This window comes from Zingiber officinale, chromosome 8A (genome assembly GCF_018446385.1).
Source record: "Zingiber officinale cultivar Zhangliang chromosome 8A, Zo_v1.1, whole genome shotgun sequence".
Lineage (NCBI taxonomy): Eukaryota > Viridiplantae > Streptophyta > Magnoliopsida > Zingiberales > Zingiberaceae > Zingiber > Zingiber officinale.
Window position 1 is genome coordinate 129978109 of NC_056000.1, and position 27781 is coordinate 130005889.

At 36.3% G+C, this 27781-nt stretch overlaps 1 protein-coding gene across 1 annotated transcript; it reads right to left on the reverse strand.

Moving 5' to 3' along the window:
• Positions 1-97: 97 nt before the first annotated feature.
• Positions 98-27763, reverse strand: LOC122010237 (RING-box protein 1a-like). The gene is made up of 6 exons (XM_042566703.1): positions 27444-27763; positions 2131-2450; positions 1954-2004; positions 1762-1821; positions 478-549; positions 98-385 (listed from the first exon to the last, which is right to left on the reverse strand). The coding sequence occupies exons 1-6, from the start codon at positions 27509-27511 to the stop codon at positions 348-350; spliced, it is 609 nt and encodes a 202-aa protein (XP_042422637.1). The 5' UTR covers positions 27512-27763; the 3' UTR covers positions 98-347.
• Between the last annotated feature and the right edge of the window lie 18 nt (positions 27764-27781).

Here is a 27781-nt window from a genome sequence, read left to right on the forward strand (position 1 = left end):
CTAGAACTTTTATCTCAGCCTAGAAAGAACAAGGTGGGCATAACCTATAATAGCACATGATGAATAAAACATTCTGAAAATAGGGAAACACATTAAATTGATCACACAGAACAAGCACTTAATTATATTATTCCTACTAAACAAAGATTAATAGTAGAGTATGAAACCACACATACAGCATAACAACTACTTTCCTCAGCATTAAAACCAATTGGTATTGAAGAAATTTGCAGCAAGTTGGCATAATTGTAAACAAAGTGCAAGTCGAGTAAATACGAGTTTTAGTATCTTCTGGATGATCACTACCGCAGGATCCAAACTGCCTTGGAAACACCTTGATGATTATTCTAGTGACCATATTTCTGGAACTCCCATTCGCTGTTGTCTGTAATGAAGAAAAGGTATTATCAGGTAAAAGTATGAGAGAAATGCAGCAGAAAAATCTGAGATCAAGTGGCGGGAGACAAGATTATTTACCCAAGGGGCAGACTTGGCGAGTTTTAAGCCAACGGCTGATACAGTGGAAATGGAAGGCATGATTGCAGACACCTGTCCGAACAAGATAATATTGAACACGGTAAATAAAAAAAAGGAAACAAATGTCAGAAATTATGGATGATCAAAGGAAACAAGTGGTGTATGCAAGGCGTTGTAGATGTGTATCTACAAAATTACCAAAGCTATCTTTCTTTACATAACCAAAAGTCTGAGTTGGTAACTAATGTAAATTTATGTAATAATTAGCTTGACATAGTGAGAATATTTATATATAAAAAAAAGGGTTTCAAAAAGTCATCAATTAGGCCAAAATCATTATGGTTATGTGATTTTCCTGTAAATATAAAAACCTTTGCCTGTAAATAAAAAGGCTATGATCCTGAGAACAAATCTTACAAGTCTGAAACATCTCAACCATATCAAACTGCAATCTGTTTGTAAGGTCCAATCATAACAAAATTAGAAATGACAGAGAGAGACCCTTCATACTCTTGTGACAACCACAGATGCAGTCTGAAACAATGCTTCTATCAGATGTTTGTTCATACCAAACAGGAGATAACATAATAACATATGTTGGGAACAAATAAGACAGAAAGTCATGTCGGGAATAAATATGACAGAAAGCGCCCTCTACTCTACCAATATATCTCTAGGACTTAGATCCAGAATGCAGTCATTCTTCATATGCATAATTATCAAATCACATGCCCTAAACGTAGTCATAAAGAGAAGATATAACTATATTTATGTTTCTTCCCATTCCCTAGGAAATTTTATTGAGGCATTATACTTTTAGTTATAACTTATTCAAGTATCAGGACAATATAGCGGTATCGTATCTGATATTTTACAGTACACTTTTCTGATTGGTTGGATCTCAAAATTATCCCTAAAACACACTTCATGTACATTATCTCATAATACTAAAAGTTCTCTAACTCTCTTCCTATCAAAGTGCAAACTATACATATCAAACACTTTCCGTATGCAAGTGCAAACCATACACCCTAAAATCAGCATCAAGTTCTCTTCAAAATGCACTCTAAGATAACAATTCAATTTTGTGATAATATGAAAGAGACAAAAAAACAGTTTCCTTGTTGGTCTGTAGGATTAGTTATTGGCTGAATTTTTTTCATGCAATAAAAACATAAAATTAAACTGAAATTTTGAAAACAATCGTAGAACAAAAGAATTGGTTGTGCCATATACTCAGAAGTCCTTCAATTTGTTGTTAAAATAAGTAAACGCGAAGCATACCCCAAGCCACTGTGCACTCCTCACTAGTCGCACTCGCCTGGTTAGCCTGGCACTCGATGCCTGCAAACAGACCACAGAGCTAACATTGAGTATCAAATCAAAAACCCTACTAATTTAAACTGAAGAAACACTAAAATGTGCAACATAAAGGCTGCTGAAAACCCAGAAATCACGGGAAGTGAGAGAACTCACAGAGATCCATGATGTGATTCCTACAAATAGCGCAGTTGTCCACCACAATATCTGCAAAATACAATAAAATTAGTATATCTACTCGGAGGACTCAAGCACAGAAAATCAAAGAAATCAAACAGTCAAGAGGAGAATCCAAAATAGAATCCATCAAAAACTTGTGACTAGGAGGCATACCCCAGGCCCAGAGGGAGACAGCGTTCCACTTCTTGATCTCGAACCTCTTCGGCTTTTTCGAAGAGGAGGAAGCGGCGGCGGAGGACGATCCCGCGACGCCGACGCTTGAACCTTCACCGACTGGAACCATGTCGACGTCCGTGTCGATAGAAGCCATGGATCGAAGGAGGGTCGGGATTCGGCAGCAGCACGGCGGAGGAGAAATACAGCGGGTGACGTTTGTCTCTCTGCTGGAACCGAAGTGCTGCCCTAACCCGCGTCCCGAAGGAAATTGGAGAAAAGGATGAGAGGCAGATCGAACCCTTAAAGTCTCTGAAAAACTAATTTGATTAATCAATTGTATTATTTATAGCTAAAGGTATATAGGGCTAGGCATGTGTAAATACTTTTTTTTTTCTAAACAGAAAAACTAATAGTAAATTTAACAACCTGTTTTAACATAAAAATAAGAATAAAAATGAGAATAAATTTAATTACTTATTCTTATATTTTAAAATAAAATACTAAATCAAATATCTCATTCTAAAGAATAATATTTTTTTAAAAAATATTAATAATAAATTTAATGGTTTATTCTAAAAAAAAAAAATACTATATTGAACTCGTTATGTGAATATATTTATTTGGAAATTGTATATTCCATTGTAGAGTAAAATAATTGTGTACTTAGTTTTTTTTTTCCGATGATTTGTATAAATATTTTTTATCGTGAACCAATTGAAAAATATCTCCTTTTTATGAAGTTATGATCATAGTCAGGAGAATTTGCTATTGATGGTCGTACAATTTAGAAATATTAAATTAATTTGAGATAATTTGGAGTCATATTTTATAGTGGAATTGGAGCAGAATCAGTATGATTCCACGTTACAATGATTCTAAATATTTTTTATTGGATTGATTTGTTGGTGAGGTGGCAGATAAGGGACCTCATATGTGGCACGACCTGATTAAAGGTCAAGATATTCAATCAAAAGTTAAGCAGAGGTGTAAGTTAAAGAGATCATCTCAGAACAAAACATACCCTAATCGAGACCAAGCTCATCTGACTCAGTCCACCTGACTCTTTCAACTTGGTTTCATCCACCTCTTTTACCCGACCTCTCTAGACGCCTCCAACTTAGTTTCGGCCAACTTCTCTTGATGCCTTCAGCTCAGTCTCACCCAACCACACCTAACTCTTCTAGCTCGGCCTAGGCTAAGTCTCTCCATAGGCTCCGGCCCCCGTGCTAAATAATACCATATCCTAAGAGCTCTCCTCATCAAAGACCAACGATGGAGGTAGGGGAGGGGGGGGAGACCAAACTCATCTAACTCAGTCCACCTAACTCTTTCAACTTGGTTTCGTCCACCTCTTTTACCCAACCTCTCTAGATGCCTCCAACTTAGTTTCGCCCAACCTCTCTTGATGCCTCCAGCTCAGTCTCACCCAACCACACCTAACTCTTCTAGCTCGGCCTAGGCTAAGTCTCTCCATAGGCTCCGACCCCCATGCTAAATAATACCATATCCTAAGAGTTCTCCTCATCAAAGACCAACGACGGAGGTAGGGGGGGGGGGGGGGGGGACCACCCCCTTGCTTCTAGGAAAAAAAATGAAAAATATAATTATGATTAAAAAAATAAAGGGTATAATTATAATTTTTCAAACTTATTGGACTTTTTCTCAAAAGTGCCATTAAAAACACCTTTCCTTTTCTTTCTCATTCCCGATCATTTTTCTAGCAGCCGAACCTTCTTTTTCTAAGCCAATCTTGTATTCTTCAAACCAAAAACCCTAATTGCGCTAAGAGATCTCATCGTTTCTCCCTCTCCGGTCTCCTCAAACCATTGCCCTCATCTTTGTCGCCTCTTCACTTTATCGACGCCTCACGCCAGTGACGCCACTACTGCTCGCTTGTTCCATCGACGCCACTTCCACTGTGCTCCAGCGGCGATCCTCCACAATAAGCAAAATCCCTTCAATTTTAAGTGAATCTTGTTCCTTATTTCATCTAATTTCTAATTTCATAATTTATATTTGGTAGTACTGTAATTGTTACGTTAATTGCATAAATCAATAATTTTAATGAATTGACATAGGTTATGGAGAAATTTTTAAAACGAAGTATTGAGTCTTCTAAGAATTCTATGAAAGAAAATAGTAAGAAAAAATATTCTCGCGTTGAATTCAACCCGAATGATGTTGTTAGTGACCCAGGGCTACACAAACCAGGGCTACACAAACCAATTAATGAATTTGATGTTTCTATTAGAGATCAGATTCGGAGAAAATATTTGATTATATGACCTTGTTAACCATTTGGTCATAGTTATCCTCAAAGACAATTTGGTAAAGAGCATAGAAATTTCCAAGTTACTTGGTTTAAAAAAATTTCATGGTTAGAGTACAATATATCAAAAGATGCAGCTTTTTTGTTTTTGGTGTTATCTCTTTAAAAATTCTCATAGAAGATGTCGAGTTGGAGATGAGACATTTACTAATTCAATGATGAATAATTGGAGAAAAGCAATAGGAGTATTTAATACGCATGTTGGTGGTGTAGCTAGTGCTCATAATGATGCAAGAACACAATTTGAGGCTTCTCAAAATCAACGACAAAGTGTGTCACATTTGTTACAAGCACAGGGGCGTTGAATGGAGGTTGCATATCGCACTCGGTTAATGATAACTTTGGATGTTACACGCTTTCTTTTGAAACAAGATTTGTCTTTCCGTGGACATGACGAGTCATTGAGTTCCTCAAATAAAGGTAACTTTCTTGAATTGATTGAGTGATATACCCAAAGAAATGATGAGGTTGCCAAGACAATGAATGAAAATGCCCCTAGAAACAATCAAATGAAGCCTCCAATAGTTCAAAAGGATTTAACATGGCCTTGTGCTGCTGAAGTCACAAATGTCATTCTTAATGATATAAAAGACAATATATTTTCTCTTATGGTTGATGAGTGTTGAGATATTTCAGTTAAAGAGCAAATGAGAGTTGTTTTAAGATACGTGAATAAATATGGATGTGTTATCGAAAGATTTCTTGCTATTGTACATGTGTCTGAAACTTCTGCTATTTCTTATTGATGAATTGTTTGCAAAACATAAGTTGTCCTTATCAAGATTGAGAGGTCAAGGATACGATAGAGCTTCAAATATACGAGGTGAGTATAATGGATTGAAGGCTCTCATATTGAAGGACAGTTATCTGCAAGATATGTCCATTGTTTTGCTCACCAACTTCAACTAGTTGTTGTTGCAGTTGCTAAAAGCAATCGAATTATGAGTGATTTCTTCCAATATGTTACTATGACGGTGAATATTACTAGTGCTTCATGCAAAAGAAAAGATAAGTTAGACAACTTGAACATGATAGACTTGTAGAATGTTTGAAGAAAGGAGATATTGTTAGTGGCAAAGGAAAAAATTAGGAAATCAGTTTAAAATGACCAGGGGATACTAGTTGGGGTTCATATTATATGACTATTGTCCGTTTGATGTTTACGCGGACTTCTATTTTTCAAGTGCTTGAAAATGTATATGATGATGGTACTAATGATGATAATAGTGGTATCGCACCAGTTTGATTGATAAGATGGAGAGTTATGAATTTGTGTTTGTGATGCATTTGATGAAATCTTTATTGGGAATAACAAATGAATTGTCACTTGCCTTACAACAAAAGGATCGAAACATTGTACTGGTTGTCAGTTTGATCAAGACGATGAAAGTTCGATTACAAAAATTGAGAGAGGAAGGATGGGAGAATTTTTTGGACATCGTCAACAAATTTTGTAGTAACCATATGATCCCAGTACCGAATATGGAAGAAAATATGAGAACTCGTTGTTACAGCAGATGTAATAGACAAATGATTACTAATTTTCATCACTATCGTGTTGAAATTTTTTTATCAGGTATTATTTTTAAATATTTTATTAAATTTTAATTTTTCTAATAATGTTTTTTATTCATTTTTTTATTGTTACAATATTAGGTTCTTGATATGATGGTTCAAGAGATGAATAATCGATTTTCAAAATCAAGTACAGAGGTACTTACTTGCATTGCTTGCTTAGATCCAAAGGACTCTTTTTTCTCAATTTCATATTTGGTAAGCTACTCCAACTTGCTGAACTTTATCCGAAGGACTTTTCATTAACTGATCGTGTAATACTTGAGGACCAACTTGAGACTTACATTCAAAATGTATGAGGTGAATTTTCTATGATTGAATATTTGGGAAGTCTTACCAAAAAGATGGTTGAAACGGGCAATAATACAGTTTTTTCATTGGTATATCGTTTGATCGAATTAACGTTGGTTTTACCAGTTGCAACTACTTCTGTTGAAAGGGTTTTTTCTGCGATGAAAATTATCAAGACTGATTTACGTAATAGGATGGGGGATGAGTGGATAAATGACAATTTGGTAGTATACATCGAGAAGGATATTTTTGCCACAATTGAAAATAAATAAATTTTACAACATTTTCAATAGATGAACACTCGTAGGATACAGTTGCCTCCTCTTGTTTGTATGTCTAGATCTGGTATTAGTGGTTCAAGTATCAAAAAATAATTACTTTCTTGGTATGTATATATTTTTATGTCTGTATCATTATCATTATCAATTTAGTACTTTTATCTTTTGATATATTTGTTTGATAACAAGAAATAATTTTTTAGTCTCTTCTTTGAGCACCCCTCCAAATTTTTGTCTGGATCTGCCACTGTCAAGGACTTTCTCCCCGACCGTTGTTCACTAGCGACTCACTTAGAAGCATTTCAGACATAAACAATTTGACGTCGTTTATGAGAATTACCTGAGTTGAAACTAAACGATAGTGGAACCTGAGAGAACTGATGAGAATACCAATCCCATAAGAGACAAAGCTCATGATGAAGTTATCACCATGGCAAGAGAGGATTTCCAATTACTGGTCACAGGCTTTGCAGCGGATCCTACAAAGACTCCCGTAAGAAAATCTGACTCTTGAAGAAGTACTTGCCACCTCAACTGAGGTACCTCCTATCCCTAATCAAGTGCCACAGGATCTGGCAGGTCCTCCTCCGTTGTATTTGGAAATCAATGGAACAAGATAGTTATACCACTCGAAAAACACTCACATGGATCGATTGCAAGAGAGACACTTCCTTATAATCGAAATAAAGTCAAAGGACTCTTACTTGTTGAGGAGAGGAATCTTCAAGACATGTCCTTCTCATGCCTCATTGAGTCTTCCTTTGTTTAGTCTTACATTGAGTTCTCATCTAGTTAGGATAAAAGAATAGTTCATGTTATGAATGTTGATAATGACTTTCTTTATTCTCTTAAACGACAAAAATAGAACCCTGGGGCTATAGTGTAGCAGAAGGGTATCAAGTTATCCCTCAAGTATTCACGATTCAATTCCCATCTACGATGCATGTTGTAAAATTTTTCCTTCAAATGGGGCGCACAACCAGAGGATGCTGGGATTCTAGGTCACTCGCCGTGAGTGCTTTCCGATTTAACGGTCAGTGGAAAACTTCCTTGGGGCAGGATTAGTCGCTCTAGATCTAGTATTATCATTTTTTTTAAATGATAAAAATAGAGATTGTTGTGGACTTCTGTATTATTATTATCAATTATTACACAACTTAAATTAAATGGGCCAATACTATTCGTACATAATGATAGTAAACAGAATACTAATAAACTAGATAGGCCAACACCACTCCCACTAGGACAAATACTAGTGCAGCAACCAAAATTATCCTTATCAACCTGGACTCATTTGGGATAATTTCAAATGGGTCAACTTCAAGATTCTCCATTGAATCCATTTCTAGATTTTCCTTGAACATTTCCTAGTCCTCTTCAGACTCTTCAAGCTCTTCTTCACTCATATGGTGAAGTAGTTCCTCACACAGTTCTGAATATGTGACGCGTCCTTCATGACGTCCCCATACATAATTTGCTATTATCCTAGGATACTCTGGCAATGAACTGATCAAAGCCCAGATCCTATAAGTGTCAGGGTTGGAAATTCTTCTTGCTCAAGTTTCCAAAATAGTCTATCAAGCCGTCTAACATGTCCGTCGATTCCATAACATCTCCTGAATCTCCTCCTGGAGTTAGTTTCGTCGCACTTCGCGATGAGTCAATGTGATAATCGTTCATGCCATCTGAAAAATTGAATTTAAATAAGTTAGTACAAAATCAGTTCAATTTATACAGACATAGAACCATCATTATAAATTAAGAAAAATAAATCTTCTCGATTTTTAAGAGTTTAAGTCGACTGATCCATTTGATCGGTCGATCAGAAATTCAGATTCTAAGCTTAGTCTATTGTTCTCATTAGAACTAATCTAATTGGACAGATATTTCTGACCTATATTCTGTTATTGTTTTAATCTAAGTCCATTTAAGTTAATTTCAAACTTATTGACCAAACTTAAGTCCGTTTGATCAATCTAATGTCCATTGGATTAAGTTTGATCCATTAGAACAAATCTAATCTTTTTTGATCAAATCTGACACAATAGAACTAATCATGTCATATTCGATCATCCCAACTTATGTAATCAAAATCACCCCAATTAATTCAATAATAAACCGAACTAGTTAAATCAACAAATGATTTTAACTAGATTTAGGTATTATTGAATCAAACTGGTCAGCTTAAATCAACTAATGATTTAAGCTCGACTTGGGTTTGATTGAATAAGTTGGTCTAGTTTAATTTTCAATTAATTGAACCATAAAATAATTAAATATATATTTATTAATTAATAATACATTTCTATATGTATTTAATTACTTAATAAATATATTTAATTAAATTTTAAAGATGAAATATACTGTTCATGGATGGTTTAACAATCGTGTTATGAGAAAATTTATTTCTTTTTTCCTTTTTATTTAATAAAATAAATTTTTTCTCAAAACACACCTTCGTCAAACTACTGTTCATCTTTTTTCTTCTTGAATCGATTAAAATTCAAATGAATTGATTGATTAATCAATTAAAATGAATTCAATCAATTGATGAATCGATTAAGTACATAAATCACTGTACCATAAAATTAATCCATTCAATTTTCTTATCAATCGATTCAAATGAATGAATCGATTAAAATAAGAAAAAAACTATGCCGTCAAATAGCACTGTTCATCTTCTATCTCGCGACAAACACGAGGCTTCCCTCGGCTAACTTTCACCGGTATTTAAACACGGTCGTCGGCGCTCCTCTGCTGCGACTCTATGCCGTCAAGGACTACACGATTTCCATGTAGCTAGGTGGAAATCATGACTTCGGGATGCTGATTCTCGTAGAGATCGAGTGAAATCGCAACATCGCGATTTCTCAGTTCCGTGCATTGAAATTCATGCTTTCAAAATCGCTCTGATACCATTGTTGTCTTTTTGACAACATGAATCAAAAACAAGAAAAAGCGGTAACAACTCACAGTGATCTCCTGAGAAGAAATCGAAGAAGGCGCTGGATGTCGTTGTCGTCGGAAGCGCGATCACGAATGAACCGGAAAGCTCTTCGAGTTTCACAAGCCAAATCCCTATCCTCTCGGATGTTCTCCTATGCCCACTGTCGCTTCCACTGTGTGCACTCTGATCATCGTTGCCTCACTTGCCGATTGCTCTTGGACACCATTATAAATAGGAAGCATCGGTTACAAACCGATGCGTTTATGGCTTTCAATAGAGGAAGATGAAGGTGAATGAGCATCCCTTCATCTTCTTAACGTTGCAACTGATGCAACGTCTTACACCACCATTTGGCAATCAGTTATAAATTGACTTTGTAATTTACCTCCCTCCACATAACTTGGAGACAAATTATGAGAATTATCTGGAGTGAGCATAATTACCTTTTACTACTGTCATCATCCCATGAATATAATCGTATTAGTAGTTGAGTAATAAATTGTCACATAAAAATAGAGATAGAATTTCCAAAGAAATAATATTTTAGAAATAAAATCCCTCCCATAAAAATCGTCCTTTGATTATTTGATTTACTCTCTTATTTCATCGTGGGATCAACCATGAAAAACACATGAGGTGAGCATCTTTTTGCGTATTTCAATGTCACTTATTATTTCTTTATACTTTCTCTTTAATTTTCTCTTCTTTCAATAGTAAAAGATAATATAACTGTAAGATACAGTGAATAAATAATAATTGTTATTGGAGATTAATCTTTTAAAAATTTTTAGAAATTTTTAGGAATTTTTCAGGATTTATTCTGAGCTTGAATGAGACGTTTAATGGGTAGATTTATTCAATTAAGAGAAGTCTGTTTAGAATATCTATTAAGTGGGAGTTGATATATTTAATTAACATAATGTTTTAATTAAATTAACCTAGGTATAAAAGCTAATGTTATTGTTATTGTGCCCTAAACCGAAGCTTTACCAAAACCTTTCTCCTTCTCCCTCATTTGCGCCGATGTCGGCCCCCTTCTCATCGCCCTCTGCCCTAATCCATTGCCATCTCTTCATTGACGGCTCTGATGCTCTCTCTCTGAGGCCCTTTGTCTTGATCCAACGTCAGCTGAGCTCTCTCCCATTTCCTGATCTATCTCCGATGTCCACTTTTGGTCGTTTGTTGATTTGGGTGTTTGGTACAAGCACGAGGCAACATCATCGGCTTCTTTGCTGTCACGAGCAATCGTTCGTTGGCTCTCCAGCTCAACAATGTCATAACCACAGTGTTCTTCGTCTGTGCAGAGGTTAGTCAGCGATCATGGCTATCTTGGAGGTTGCCACTATCCTGAAGGCAACCGTTGTTCTGTCTCTCATTTTCAATCAAGGTTAGCCTATGTGAGTAGTCTCAAGTTTGGCAACCACCGTGGTTGTTTCCATCTCCGGTTATCAACCACTACATCTAGCCATGTGCCACCGCCGATCAAGTAAGTCATCATCGGATGTTTCATTTGGTTCTATTTTCTTGCTAGCCAAACTCACTGATCTGTAACCTTGCAATTGCATCTGGTTTTCCTTCGCCAAGTAGCGATAGATCAGATTAAGGTAAGATCGAATAGTGTTTGATTATTAGAGTGATTGCTCCATTCTTTGTATTGGGATATTGTGATTTGTTGTTGTTGGCCTTTGTAGCTCTAATCATCACTGATTTTGAGTGATTCAGATACCCGACCATCACTGTTTTCCGGCCCTGAATCCCTCCGGTCATGTGCCACCAGCGATTACCTTAAACTTGGGTGGGTTTTTGTAGATGATTTTGTTAGAGTGTATACTAAAAGCCTGGCTTTTGTATAAACATTTATTTTATAAATAAAGAATCACATTGGTCAAATGTCTACATGTTAAGTGTAGTTGTTCAATTAATTTATATTGTAGATAACATGGTGTGTTGTGTCACATACAGAAGATCATGTTATTAATTCCTTATAAATTATAAACAGTAGATCACGACTAAGATGGAAAGGAACAAACCATTAGAATAGTCGTAGTGTAATTTGGTATTAGTTTATCTTAACTATAAAATTACACTAGTACACTCTGAGTGTATTGAGCAGGACCATTTAAGGTAAGTTCTTTTTATACTGACTGAATAAAATAACAAGACCTTTGTTATTGTGGAAGTGTGTGCTCTTAATCCTAATATAATAACAATCACATATATCTAGTATTTATTTCTTTTACTTATCAATGGGTGAGATTTAGTTCGATAAAATAAGAGGCCCGATAAGTTGGGAAATGATATTATTTATAGTGTGTGTTGTTGATTATAGAAGAAAACTATGTCCTAGTAATCTAGGTTGATAATGTTCCCAAGAGGAGCTCATAAAGATTGTCATGTAAACCCTGCAAGTGGACTTGGTCTGGCATGACGATAAGGTTGAGTGGTACTACTTTTCGACTAGATATTAATTAAGTGAGTTGTCAGCAACTCATTTAATTAGTAGACATTATATATCTTAAACACAGGGAGACTAACACACTCATGATAAGAAGGAGCCTAAAATGTAATTTGAGATTGGTGCGGTGGTTCAATAATAATTCTTTAGTCATATGAATTATTATTGATGAAATTAAGTTGGGTGTTCAAGGCGAACACGGGAAGCTTAATTTCATTGGGAGACCAAAACCAATTCCTCCTCTCAGTCCCTATCATAGTCTCTTATTTATAAATTATTATATCAACTCATACCCACCTTCTTACCCACCTTAAGGTGGCCGGCCAAGCCTAGCTTAGAGCCCAAGCTAGGGCTGGCCAAACCAAGGTGAGTTGGTTTCATTAGGTGGTCGACCCTAGCTTGAACCCAAGCTTGGTGTGGCCGACTGATAACCATGATTTTTATTGCATTATTTTGATTCATATATGCATGGTTTGATGTTGATTTCATAGTTTAAATCATGGTTACATTACATTTTGTACATTGTGTGTATTTTTGGGCATAATTGCAAATTATCTTATTTTAGGTGTTATTTGGTGCTAATATTTAATTCTTATTTTGTAGGCATCAAAGGATCTTCGATTTGGATCTATTTGGACTGAAATTGGGCTCGAATCGGAGTTCAAACAAGAAAATCAAGCGTTGGGTCGTTTTGGACCGTTCATCAAGAATAGGACAGATCTGGACCATCCGTTGAAGATCTGGCCGATCCAACTTAATGGGGAGTAGATATGAGCCATTTATGAAGATATAGAAGTTTTGATCCAGATCTGAGTTCATCCAGCCATTGATCCAGCCGGATTAATTTGGACCGTTCATTGTAGACTGGGCAGATCTGGGCCATCCAGTGATGATCTGATCGATCCGACCTACAGTAGAGTAGATCCAGGCCCTAGATCAACATCAGTACCTTCGGATCGGATTTTGGATGACTCTTCACCGTTGATTTAGCTTCAAATAAATCTCAGCCGTCGGTTCAAATCTGAGATCTGTTTAAATGAGAAGCTACAGTGTTCCAGCGTCTTCGTCGATTCCTCCGCACTGTGCTTCACGTCCCGCGACGAGTTTTCTTCAGGATTTCGGCCCCATCCTCCTTCAGATCTACTTCTCAACGAGTCTAATTGGCGTTGGAGCTTCCATTCTTTTGCTTCTAGGCTCGGATCTTTCGCATGCGTCGGCGATCTCCACCTCCGGAGCTCAGATTTGTGCGATCGAATCCTCTGTTTCAGCCATCGTCGGAGGATTTCTTCGGTGATATTGGCTTGTTCTCCGTCAGAGAGCATCGGGACAGAGAATTCTGATTCCAGATCTGCGGAATTTCGAGCTGGGCAGTTCCATTCTTTTCCAGCTTTTCCAGGAAAGTCTTCTTTGGTGCTGGAAGAGATTAAATTGAATTGAAGTTTCATTCAATTAGTTTGTGTCGTAGCAAGAGAAGGCTTGTTAGAAGAGTAGATTTGGATAGAGATGGCTTAGATTTTGATTTTACAGTCTATTGTTTCTACAATTTTGTTTCCTTTAGATGTTGTTTTCGTTTTTGGATTCCTGCTCTTTGAATTTGAACCGAGTAGTTATAATTGTGCTCCTCTAGGTTTTATTTCTGCAATAAAATTCTGTTGTATCTGTTCTTTGATTAGAAATGGTTTAGAATCAGTTTTTGCAAATGTATGAATTTCTGCATCCTTGTTTCTTTAGCTTATGCTATTAAATTTCTTTGTTCTCGAATTCTGAATTGTTTAGTTCTGTTTTTGTTACCTTCGAGTGCTTTTGTGCAATTCAATTCCATTTTCTCTCCTTCTTGTTTCAATAGCTAGAGTTCTACATTATGTTTTCAGTTTTTTTTTCCTTGCTGAGATTCCAGCTTCGTATCAAGTCTTTGCACATGTTATATTCTGCAATTTAAGTTCCATGTATTCATTTTGGTTAATAAAGCAAAGGGTAAGTTAGTGTCTTTAGCTAGGTTTAAATCATTGTAATTAGATCAGTTTGCTTAGTTGCAATTCAATTCGTAATTTAGGTTATGAACAAAACCAAAACATTTTCATTTTATCAGAAGAAAACCTCAAAAAGAAGAATAACTCTAGACTAAGATCAAACATTCTATTATTAGTTTCCTTGTGAGATTCGACTTGGGACTCCATATTACACGAGATTACTAAAGTTAATTGAGTCCTTAACTTTTATTAATTTGATGTGCCATGTGACATGAAAATGGTAAACACCAAATTTTGGCGCCGTTGCCGGGGAAACTAGTGGAGTTTGCTTGTTTTTAGATTGCGTATAGTTCATCTTTTCTTTGTTTTCACTTTCTTGATTTTATTGTCTATCTATTTTTATTCTAACTATTGATTTTTGGTGATATGACCAGGTCCTCGTGTGGTAAACTACTTGATTTTGATCTAGAAATTGAAAGGACCTTCAGAGCTTTGAGAATTCAAGAGAACATTTCAGAGGACTCAGGAAGTTCTTTATCATCTTCAAATACCCCTATGGCTGATCATAGCAGAACAATGAAGGAGCTTGCAGCTCCTGATGAGGCTTTCAAATATTCTTGCATTACATATCCAGATTTGGCAGGAGACTTCGAGCTTATATCTGGATTGATTCATTTGCTGCCAAAATATCAAGGATTATCTGGAGAAGACCCAAATAGACATTTGCATGAATTCCATGTGGTCTGCTCAACCATGAAGCCACAAGGAATCTCAGAAGAAGATATCAAGCTGAGGGCTTTTCCATTTTCATTGACTGGAGTAGCAAAAGATTGGTTATATTATTTGCCACCAGGATACATTACTTCTTGGATAGATATGAAGAAGGTTTTCTTGGAGAAATTCTTTCCAACTTCAAGGACTGCAATTATCAGGAAAAGTATCTGTGGGATTCAGCAAGTGGTGGGAGAGACATTATACGACTATTGGGAGCAATTCAAGAAATTATGTTCAAGTTGTCCTCAACATCAAATCAGTGAGCAGCTACTAGTCCAATACTTCTATGAGGGTTTGCTACCTATGGACAGAAGTATGATAGATGCAGCAGCTGGAGGAGCTTTAGTGAACAAGACTCCAGAACAAGCTAGGGAGCTTATTTCAAACATGGCAAAAAATTCACAACAATTTGGAAGTAGAGCTTTGACAGCAAGAGGGGTTGGAGAGGTTCAAATGGTTTCCAATGAACAGAAGGAGATAAGAAGCTCATTATTGGAGTTAACATCTTTGGTAAAGCAATTGGCACTGAATAATACTAATCAAGCTTCCATGTTGCCAAGTACACATTTTCCATATCAATCGAAGGGAGTTTGTGGCATTTGTTCAAGCCAAGACCACAATTCAGAATTGTGCCCAAATCTTCATCAAGATGAGTCAGTAGCAGCATTTTCTAGAGCTCAATTTCCTCAAAAATATGACCCCCATTCTTCTACTTATAATCCTGGTTGGAGAGATCATCCCAATTTCAAGTATAGCAATTCATTTTATCAGCAACCAACTTCGAATCAGAATTTCCAGCATTCTTACCAGCCTGCAAATCAATTCCAGCAGCAGAATCAGCCTTTCCAGCAATATTATCAACCTACAAATCAATTCCAGCAGCAATTTCAGCCTTTTCAGCAGTTTCCAAATCAAAATCAGCAATGGCAAGTCCAAAATCAGGGAGTTCAGCAGGGGCAAAATGCAATCCAGAATGCACTTCCAGCACCTTTAAGGTTAAGTTTGACTCAAGGAAGTTCTAATAATTCTTCTAATTCCGATTCACAACAGAAGATGGATGAATTGCTACAACAAATTTTGCAACAGCAGCAATTATTTTTACAGCAGCAGCAACATCAACAAAGGACAGATTCAGCTTTGCAAAATCTTGAAAGACAGATTAGCCAACTAGCAACGAACTTAAATCAAATGCAAGCTCAAGGTTCAAGAAACTACCTTCTCAAACAATGCCAAACCCAAAGAATGTGAGTTCGTTGACTCTTCGAAGTGGAAGGACTATAACTGAACCCATGAAGAATATTCCAATTGGATCAGATTATGTTGCACCAGCTCCGGACTCACATTCACCAGATCTTGCACCAAGAAATTTGAATTCAGAATCCACTCAACCAGTACATAACAGTGGAAGAAATACAGCAGAACAGATTTCAACAGATTTTGGTTCAACAGAACAAAATGACTCGCAATCAGCTCCAATTTCAGCTCAAAATGTAGAGAAAGAATCACAACAGCAAGGTACTGAGATTTCTGCTCCCTTACCATTTCCTCAAAGAAGAATCCAGCAAAAGAAACATGTTGAGGAGGAGAAAGCTAGGGAATTTCAAGAACTTGTTAATTTGTTTAGCAAAGTGGAGGTGAATGTGCCCTTGTTAACCATGATAGAGCAAGTTCCGAAATATGCAAAATTTCTCAAGGATGTATGTGTGCATAAGAAGAAATTAAAGGGAAATGAATTAGTTAGCATGGGAAAAAATGTTTCTGTTCTTATTCGACCTATTCCTCAGAAGTGTGATGATCCAGGAGTTTTCACCGTGCCATGTACTATTGGAAATTATGTATTTGAGGATGCTATGCTGGATTTAGGAGCTTCTATTAATGTAATGCCGAAATCAGTTTTTCTATCATTGGGTATTGGTCCTCTACAGCCTACGGGAGTTGTTATTCAGTTGGCCAACCGTAGTCAGGCTCATCCAACTGGAGTAATTGAGAATGTTTTGGTTAAAGTGAGTGACCTTATATTTCCAGCTGATTTCTACATTTTGGATATGGAAGGTGATGTATTAATGAATAGAGCTCCAATTATTTTGGGAAGACCATTCCTTAAGACTGCTAGAACCAAGATTGATGTGCATGCGGGAACTCTATCTATGGAGATTGCTGATGTAATTGTTCAATTCAGCATTTTTGATACGATGCAACAGAAGAAGAACCATTCTATTTTCAGTGTTTATAAATCTGAATGGCTGGATACTATGAATTTTATTGATGCGGATTATGATGAAATTGTTTCAGTCTCTAATGAATTGGGTTGTGAATCTAAACAGGGAAATAGTTGAGGTAAGATCTGATTGTGGTCAAACTTCTGTGGATGAACCTATAAGTGTAGGGGATTGCAAGGAATCAATATCCCAAGAATCACCAAAATTGGATGTTAATGAGGAGAGTGTAGGGACTTGTGCTATGGAGCCAAGCACCCAAGAATCACTACCAATTATTGCATCTTCATCAGAACTAGATATTGAATCACAGGAAATTTCAAAGGGCATTTCAGAGGAAGTTGTGGAGCCAGTGAGACAACCAAAGGAATTAACTAACCCATTGAACTCTTTTTGTGTTAGTAATATTTTTTCTAATGGTGTTATTGAGATGCAGGAGGTGTCTACTGGTCAACCCTTCAAAGTGTATAGCAACCAACTTAAGAAATTCCTTCGGGGGAGGAAATGATGCAGAGTGGACAAGGTGGACAATAATGATGCAATTCACCAAAATCAAAGGGGAGTTCGTTCCAACTTAGCTTTTATTTTTGCTTTCACAAATAATAAGTCTTTGCTTTCACAATTTAGTTTTTAGTTTGTTTTCTTTTAGCTTGCTTAGTTGCTTAATAAATTCTTTGTTTTCAAATAATAAGTTTAGTATATGGGAATAAATTCTTTACTGTTATAATTTTCCTAAAGAATAAGTTTGAATTTGGAATAAAAAAATGGTACCCCCTTGACAAGTTTTCTATAGCATGTTAGAAGTAGAGAATGTGAGCTAGATTTGAAAATCTATTTTGGAGCTTAATGTCAATTATGGACTTTTAATTTTCTTAAGGTTTCTACTTAATGATGGACACTTGATTGGTAAATTGGATTGATACATTTTCATGCCTAGTGAGGATAAGCCTTAATTGAGTGATGCACTTGTGTTATTGCACTCTAGAACTTGCTTTGATTCTTTCAAAACTATAATTCAATGGATTGAATCATATTTGTGAAGGGTAAATAAATTTGTTTTAATATTCTCCCACACAATATCTTGCTTATCTACTTGTTTATCATCATATCATTTCATTTCCTCTTTTTTTTTTTCTTAATCTTTTGGATATGGATACATAGTTTGTTATATGATGATATTTTGGCCTAGGAGGATTAAGTTGAAGTGTGGGAGAAAGAGTGAGGATTAAATTTTGTTTTGAAGTAATGGGATGCATGAAAAAGATTGGAGTGGTTCAAGATTGGGTAGAGCATTTGTTAGAGATGTGATTTTGTGAAGGATTTCTTGTGCCAACTGATAATTCTATTTTTGAATGACAAGGTTTTAAATGCAAGCTCTTAATATTGCAATTCCAAATAGAATCATTCCTTAAGCTTAATCATGTATAGAGCAAGCTTAATTAGTTTTGAATATCTGAACTTCTGAGCATGGCTAATCTGAACTTCTGTTATGGCCGGGGCGTTATAGATGGTATCAGAGCAACCTTGCGACCGTGAGTGCGCCTGTGGCAGGAGCACCCAGGGCACCACCTAGCAAGGGAGATTCTGGGATTTGTCTGTGATGTGATTCGTGGTTACACAACGAGGACGTTGTGTCTTTAAGTGGGGGTGATTGTAATACCCCGGTTCTAAAGATTCTGGTTAAGTATGGCTTAAAGGTTAGATGGTACTATCCATATCACCAAGGTGCACCTTCCTTTTCGGAAACCCAAACTTAAGAACTCCAAAGTTAAGCGTGCTTGGCTTGGAGAAAACTGAGGATGGGTGACCTCCTGGGAAGTTTTCCAGGGTGCGTGCGAGTGAGGACAAAGCACGCTGAAAGGACCTCTGGTGGTCTGTGGAGCTAGTCATCAAACCGATAGGTAATTCTGGTGTCGTTCCTGGTTCGGTCCGGGGGGGGGTCCCGCCCAAATCAGTCAAAAAAAAACAGAACAGAATTCAGTTCTGAATTGATACCAAAAATGTACCATAGATGATAGAAAGTGAAGCTTACAATTTTTACAGTGAAAGAGTTTCAGAAACAGGAAAGAAGAAATGCTGTTGGAGCTGGAGCTGGAATTTTACAGGTTTTGGACTTGTGGAGCTGTACCAGATTGCTTTAAGTTAAGCTTTGAGAAGACAAAGGTTTCGGTACCAAATGCAGAAACTGAAAGCAAGAAACTGCTGGTGACAGTGAGCATGTGTAGCTGCTGGGAATCTGATTGTTAGGATCGGGATTCAAAATTCAAGTGGAAGAACCACTCCATTTATGAAGTTCTACACCAAGCTATTGGAAGCTTCTGACATTAGTAAATTTGATTGTACTGCTCATTTAATCTTTGAAATCAGATTTTGTTGCTAAAGTTATGGATTTGTGATGTAAGGTTCGTATCAATAGAGAGTTTTAGCTTTCCATTTCTTTACAAAATGCTGTGAACAGAATTCTGGAAATGGAAGCAGTGCACATTATTAGTAACAACACTCAAATCAATGAAGAAATACATTGAAGCTGTTGAATTTTCAGTAATATATGGAATTCTATTGCCTTCCATTACTTCATAAGTTGAACTGGATGGAATTTAGGAAGTATCAAATTGCTGAAATGAAATCAGTGAAGTTGTAGAAACTGCACTGAAAATGCAGAATTCAGAAACTGAACAGCATTGAAATTTTTGTACAAATTGGAAGTAGAGATTGGAGTTTCAAGGCTTTAATCCTTGAGTGGAATCAGAGGCTGAAATGAAACTGCACAGTGATATTTTAGAGGGTGCTGTTTTACTGGAAACTGAGTTATAGAAGATGAATTGTATTCAATAAGCATTCAAGATGGTTTATAATTCAGCGTTTCTGTTGAACATTTCAGATAAGAAGTGTTGATTCTGGGCAGTGCAGAAGAAGAGTTTTGCTGAACCCTGCGGTATTTTGAAGGCAGTTGATTGAAATGTGATTTTAGGAATTATTTGAATTGCTAAGTGCTAATGATATATGTTATTAAGAGGTCTTCATATAGCAATATAATTCTGATACATGTAAATACAAAAAGTTGCAGATTTTGTGCAGAATCTGTACAAATCCTGGAATTTGAATTGTAGCAAGCTTGAGTTGTTTTAATTCAGGAATCTTTGGAGGATGAATTGTTAAGGATTTTAGGAGGCCAGTTGTAAAGAAATTGGAATTTTTAGAGGCTAGTTGATGGAGAGTTGATACAAATTCAGAACATTGCAGAAAATCAGAAAATCTGTAATTTGTTGTGATAACTGGAATTTAAAGTTGTTTGTTCTTTGAAAATCTGTAGGCTAGTTGTTTGTAAAGTGTTGATTAAGAGAATGTGCTATTTTCATAGTTTAGTTGAGTTTTGAGTGGCAGTTTGATACAGAAAAGTGACAACATCTGGAAACAGGAAGTTGAAACTTGAAATCTGATTCTGTCAATTCTGCAGTTGAGTTTTGAATTGCAGTTAAGTTGAATTTGCAGTCATTAAAGATGAAATGCGAAGTGAATTGAGTTGGTTCTTGTTGAGGATTAATTGTAAAGGAAGGCTACAGAATAGAGGATGTTTCCAGCACTGTGCCAGATTCTGTGAAATGCTAAATTACTGAAGTTGTGTTCACAAGTTGTTATCCTGAAGCTGAAAACAGGAAATTGAATATGCCAATTCTGCAGTTAGTTTAGGATTTGAATTTGCAATTATTGATTGAATGAGTGGAGTTGTCCTCATTAATTAATTCGATTTGGACTTCAAAATTGACAGATTAAGGGAATCATCTTGTATCAGAATTTGGATGTTAAGTTCAGGTTTCAAATTTGAAGGAATTCTTGAGTTAGTTGACCATTTTTGTTGAGTTTCATTGCTCGAGACGAGCAAGGATCTAAGTGTGGGGGAAGTGTATAAGAAGTGTATAATGTTTTGCAAGTTTTGGATTCTCTACAAACTGATTTATATCAAGTTCAATTGGGGGGTCAGAAATGCAGCAGTCTGGAAAATGGAATTGGAAATAGGAATTAGTGCTGTATTTCGAACAAAAAGGAGGAAATTCAAGAAAAGGAAGTTAGAAGCTTTGAATTGAAGTTGTTTCATGAGTTGTTAGTTAAAAGAGAATATTGGGAAGGCTTTGACAGAGAATTTTGAAACTAAACAGCTGTTACTGTGAGTGCAGTTTTTTGTGCCGGATTGTGCCGGATTTTTGAAAGGATAAGAAATGCAATTAAATAAATGAAGATTGCTGGAATTGGTAATGAATGAAATGGTTTTCAAGGGTTAAGTTTTAGTTATGCATTCATTGAAATTAAAGGAATGAGAAGTAAATTGTTGAACAGTGCTTGAGCAATTGGAAGAATGTTAAGGAAGAAGGTAAAAGAGGGAAGTATGGTCATGTATTCATTATATAACACTCTTTTGTATCCATGTCTTCCACTAGAATTAAATTCATACTTTCTTTCTTATCTTGTCTTTTGTTGCTAATTCTACCTTTTCTTGCCTTTCCTTGCTACTTATGCTTTGATTTGCACTTAATTCACATTCTTACATTTTCTTTTTCATGATTAATCTTCATAGTATGGTTTGTATCCATGATCATGGTGGAGAGTAGAAGATAAGCAAGCTTATGGTAGTTCATGAAGCACAAGTAGCATGAGTGCTCTCCACTTTTGTGATTAAATTGAGATAGGATGAGGGCCACAAAAAACTCAATCTTGTGAAGTTTGTAGTGTGAAATCAATTTCAATTTACTCATGATGGATGGAAATTATTATGTTGTTAACCAAGAGTAAAGTTTTAAGTCCATGAATGCTTGAGATTTTGGAATGTGATAATCTTAGATGGTCTACTTTCTTTATTTTCTAATCATGTTTAGGAATTTGTTTAGGGGGTGCCATTTAAGTAGGATTTTAGTTCTCTTTACCGACCACATTAAAATAAAAGAATTTTATTTTTTAAAATCTTTTCTTATGTGGAAGTCATGGTTTTAAAAGAGATTTAAAATTTAAATCTTTCCTTTTATAGTTTTCTACAAAAGATTAAGAGAAAGGTTTAATATCTTTTCTTATTTGTAGTTAAAAGAAAGATTTTAATTTTTGATAAAACTTTTATTTTTGTAACCATCCTCATGATTTTAAAAGAGAGTTTTAAAATTAAATCTTTCCTTTTATAGTTTCTACAAAAGATTAAGAAAAGATTTGATATCTTTCCTTATTTGTAGATTGAAAGGAAAATTTTAATTTTAGAGAAAACTTTCCTTTTTGTAAATCATCCACATGTTTTAATATAGCTATTTTAATTTATAAAAGTTTTCTTTTATGACCAACCATGAAAGGAATTTTCAAAAGAGAAATTTTTATTTAAAAATTTCCGGAAACAAATTAGGAAGTTTTAATTTTGTGTTTAAAACTTTCCTTGTTTGGAGGGATTAAGGTGGTCGGCCATATATGGTTTGAAAGAAAAATTTTATTAAACTTTCCTTTCATTGGCAAAGAGAATAAGGAACTTTTAATAAAACTTTCCTTATTTGCCAAGAACAAGGAATATAAAAGAGAGGGTAGAGGTGCCTCACCTTATAACAATATATCTTCTATTGGTTCCTCTCTTCCTTGGTTGTTGGCCGACCCCTCTCTTCCTCTCCATCTCTATTCTTCTTCCTTGGCCGGCGACATCTTCATCTCAAGGAGTTTTTGTTGGTGGCCGGATATTGCTAAAGGAAGAAGGAGAGATAGGAGACTTTGTTTCTAGCATCCCTTGGAGCTTAGTGGTGGTGGCCGAACCTCATCTTCTCTTGGAGTTCTTGTGGTGGCTGAAACTTGTTGGAGAAGAAGGAAGCTTGGGTGGTTCTCGTCTCGGTAGATCATCACCCACACGACGTCCTAGATAAGAAGAGGAATACGATAGAAGATCAAAAAGTTGTTGCTTACAAAGAAAGGTATAACTAGTAATTCTATTCCGCATCATACTAGTTTTCTTTATATAGATTTTGAAATACCAAATACAAGAGGCATATGATTCTAGGTTTCAAATTTGTGATTCGAGTTTGTGTTCTTTTCTTTTTCGATCTTGTGATTCGATTGTTCTTATTGGTTAAACCTAGGGTTAATATAAAGAGATTGAATATTGAATTTTTTTAAAAGGCTTTGTCAAGGAAGTGGTAGATGATCCCATAACCAAGAAGGCCTAGTGCCTCGCCATGTTTAACCTGGAAGCCAATTTTAGAAATAAATATTTAATCAACTTTGTAACATGGGTAGACTTGGATTAATAATGTTAAGCATCGTTTGCGATCTAACTCTAAACCTTTAAGAACAGATAAGTTAAATTTGGAATCAATAATGTTAAGTTCTGCTTGCGATTCCTAATTTAATTTCTAAAAAATACAATAGGTTGTTAGGAATAGTTCAGGACTTATACAAAATTTTTGTACAGGGGAACCGGTACGATATTTCGCGTATCAACCAACAGATTCATATATAAACCCAATCAAAATATGTGGTGGAAATGGAATGAGTTAATTAGCTAGGGTTGAAATGGGATTAAATCATATTTAAGCAGTGAATTGTAGTGAGACCTAACAAGTTAATTGGGGGTTAATCTAAGATCATGTTAGATTAGGGATACCCTAATGAGTTTGGGAATTCAATTTAGCTATTTAATTTATATGAAAGTAGCTAAATTGTTTACGTTGATATAGGACTTTGATTGAGATGAAATCACAATGCGGAGGTTATTTCTGACACTAGTTATATTGAGATGAGTACTTCTTGCTTTATCTCTTTAGTACTTTGATCTTAGTGTATAAGCTATATATTCGGATAGTTGCTGTATTTATCTTGACTCTACTCATATTTTACCTGAGCTTGATACTTACTTGCTTAACCTTAGAGATGTTCAATTTGATATTTAGTAGATACTAGATGTCTTGTTTACTCGCATTGATTGCTATATATACATGTCCTTTGATAAGCATGCCAGTTTCACTATAGCATAGTTGATTGCTATTTATATACCTGTGGTGATTACTGTTCATATCTTGTTCATCATATCATTGCATGCATGTCGATAACCATATCTCCCTTGTGATTGAGAAAGTCATTGGCCAGAGCCGCACACTCGACCACTCATAGGTAGTGGTAGCTGGAGTACGTGTCGCTTGTCCTGTCGTGACTCCACTCAGCCACTCATGAGTAGTGGTTGTTGGAGTTGCGAGCAACAGGGACCCCGTTGCTATGTAGCTAGTCATCTACTATGCAAACCGTCCACTCGATCACTTGAGAGTAGTGGTGGATAGAGTCTTATACAATTGTCATTGTCCCGACCTCTCAACCATCAGGGTCATGGTGCTGAGGGGTGGGTGAGAGTGACCATGTCGTGCATATGCATATGATATTGTGATTGCATATGCAGTTATTTTATTGTATTCATATGACTGTAATATGTTTACATATGATTGAGATATGTCTGTTGCATGTGTATCGACACTGGCTTACATATTGGTAGTATGTATATGTCTTACATGTTGCTCTTATAGTTATGAGCAGTATTATTGCAGATCCTCACTTACACCTGACTTTCTATTATTTGCTTAGTATATGGTGTAAGTACTCCGTGATAGTTTTGATGTGACCAACAAAGTTAAGTTAGATCCTATTTGTATTTGATGCCTTGTGTCTAAGTATGAAGAAACTTAGAAACACAAAAAGTTGAGCAAAAGACGTAGCTGATGATAAGGATGGCACGAGAATCAAGTTGATGAGTTCGGTGCATCCAAGGGACGAAAAGTGGAAGAGTATGCTGATGGAGTGAGAAGGATGTGCACAACACTTCCGAGGGACGAGAAGCCAGAGCAAAAGTTTGCTCGAGGAGAAGGTCGGAGTTGAGTTTGGGTAAGCTTAACTCCGAATAATCGGGGCATCACCCACTCAAAGAAGACCAGTTGAAAGTTGATAAGCCTTGTGGAAGGTGCCTTCAACCAGATTGAAGGCACCTTCAATACTTTATGGAAGACGCCTTCAAGCATGTTGAAGGCGCCTTCAATACCCGTTAGGCGAAGATAAAATTTTATCTTCTGCGGATAAAACTTGTCTTATATAAGGCGCCTTGAACCTACTTAGAGGCGCCTTTGAGCAGCAAATAAATTTTTCCAGGGGCTATAAAAAGATCCTTGGAGCTAGGAATTAAACAACAACTCTAGTAAATAATTCTTAGTTTATTCCTGAACTTTTAAAGAGTGTAAGAGGTTTTTTCGCCTTCAACGAAGGAGATTTTTATTGAGCTTTCAACCGTCTTGAATTAACAACCACCTAGGTTGTAACCAAGTAACTATTGTGTCTCTTTTCTTTTAAGTTATTATTATTTCTTTAATGTTAATTGCTTGTGTGTAACTAACTTATATTCTTGCCAAGTTAGAAAAGCAAAAGATTATTCTATTTTATTCCAGGGCTATTCACCACCCTTTTTAGCCGGCCTACCTGCACCAACAAGCGGTATCAGAGCCTAATTGCTTCAGAAGTACTAACCGTTGATTGAAGCATAAAGACGATTGTCGGACCTAGCATCTACCCGCCTAAGTTCGAGGGGGAGTTTGTGCCTTGGAAAAATAAGATAGAGATATTCTTTAAAACAGATTTCGATTTTTTTTAATAATGAAATATAGTTTTGTAACATCTCAAGATCAGCAAGGAGCCGATAAAGAAGAATATCTGTGGACAAAGGAGCAAGTTGACTTCGTGGCTAATGACAAGGTAGAATTCCATCTGCTAAACGTTCGACCACCACAAGAAGTCAACCGGATCAGAGCCTACGAGTTAACCAAAGACCTTTGGAAAAAATTTCTGGAACTGCACGAAGGTATGAAACATCCCTAGTTTTTTTTAATTTTTTTCCTGAATCACAAATCCACTTACAACCATAACATATTCCCGATTTAACTGATGTACTTAAGTAGTTCTTAAAAATAATTAACCACTAGCAACAATAGCTGGTCATATAGTTCTAAAACTTATTATATAAAAAGGAAACATCTAACTAGTGTGAAAACTAAACTGGAAGGTTTTCATATTGTACTACCATTGTCCCAAGCTGACTCACTTGTCAACACCTCTAGCCTCATTCATCTCATTATTTGAAATAGTTAAAATCGGTGAGTCAAGAGACTCAGTACATCCAACCCATACTTATGCATTAATCAGTTCCTATATTCATGGGTCCTAAAGAGTAATCGAGTGCATACTAAGACTTTATTCTTGTTAAAGTATTTTCTTTGCGTTTACATACTAAAACATGAACGTAAACATACCAAGTGCAAAGTCATGCACATGAACATGAATATGAACATGAACATAAAGGTATATATATGCGCATGAACATACCTAGACTTAAGCATAAACTTATAGGAACATAAATGTGAACATGAGCATGAACATACATAATATAAACATATATAAACATAATCGTGAACATGACCATAAGAGCATAGGCATACATATTATAAACATAACCATGTATGAACATAAACGTGAACATGAGCATAAGAGCATAAGCATGAGTATGAACATACATAACATAAACCTAAACATATACGTACATAAACGTGAACATGAGCTTAACAAAAACATAATCTGAATTAAGCATAACTAATGTGAAGATCTAAAACCTATCAAGAGCATAACATAAGCAAGAACATAACTAGGAAGCATGGAGCATAAATTTACTTTATATAAAAGAAAGCTTATGCATAATTTAATAAGGGATGAACATGATGCAGGTGTGGTGACCATCATAAGAGCACATTCTTTTGGTTCATGATCATGTAGTTAGTTGCACAACAAGCATATGACTTATGGTACAACTCACACTAGTTGAAACCAATGCATTGTACTATTATTCATTTTGGAAAGACTCTCCCCTGAGCTCATCCTGAGGCACCAATCCTATGCTGTCATCACACATGCACATATTCCTCTAGAGGAGGATTTCATGGCATGAAAAACACTAATAAAACCAAAACTAACAGTCTCACAGGGTTCCCCAAAACATGAGGATTTCATGGCCTCCTAAAACCCTCAAAACGACAACTTACCCAATCTAGAATATGAGACCTACTTCAAGCCTGCAGGGTTATCTTGATATGGAACAAGTAGAAATATAAACACCATCACAACTAACTAAATTCCGTAATTATCACTTAAACTATCATGGTGTCTAAGCGTGCGTGAATTTAGGGAACTAGTTAAAGCATAAGAAAGGATAGAACATGCTTGCAACTCCTTCTTGCTACTAAGCCTCTGACTGTTCACTGATTCAACAGCTACTCATGGAAACAAGTGGCCAATGAAGGTGTTGACGACATGAACATAAACAACAAGAGGAATTAGGGAATTTCGTCAAACAAATGTTCTGCATCACCGATATGACCAAATGCGCAATTCATCGACATAAGAGCAGTGTTGACAAAGACATCCAAGTCACAACCAACCTTAGTAACGCATTCATGATGGCAAGATGGGCGATCGGGAGGTGGCCATAGTAGGGCGGCAGGGTCATCACCAATGTCGGTGACGTCAGGATCGATGGTCAGCAGATGAAGAAAAAGCTACGGTGAGGGGGATCCGACTCTAGGGTTCGCGCGAAGGGGACTCGGGTAGCTGGTGGCCGACTGACGCCGATTTACGGAGTCGGCAAGGGTGACGACGCACGAGGGCGGGCGGAGTGGCGAGATCGTGAGGAAGAAGCAAAGGATCAGGTGGAGAGGGGGAATCAGGACGTTGACACAAAGAGGGGAGGAGATCGGGAGAAAAGTGAGAGGCAATATTA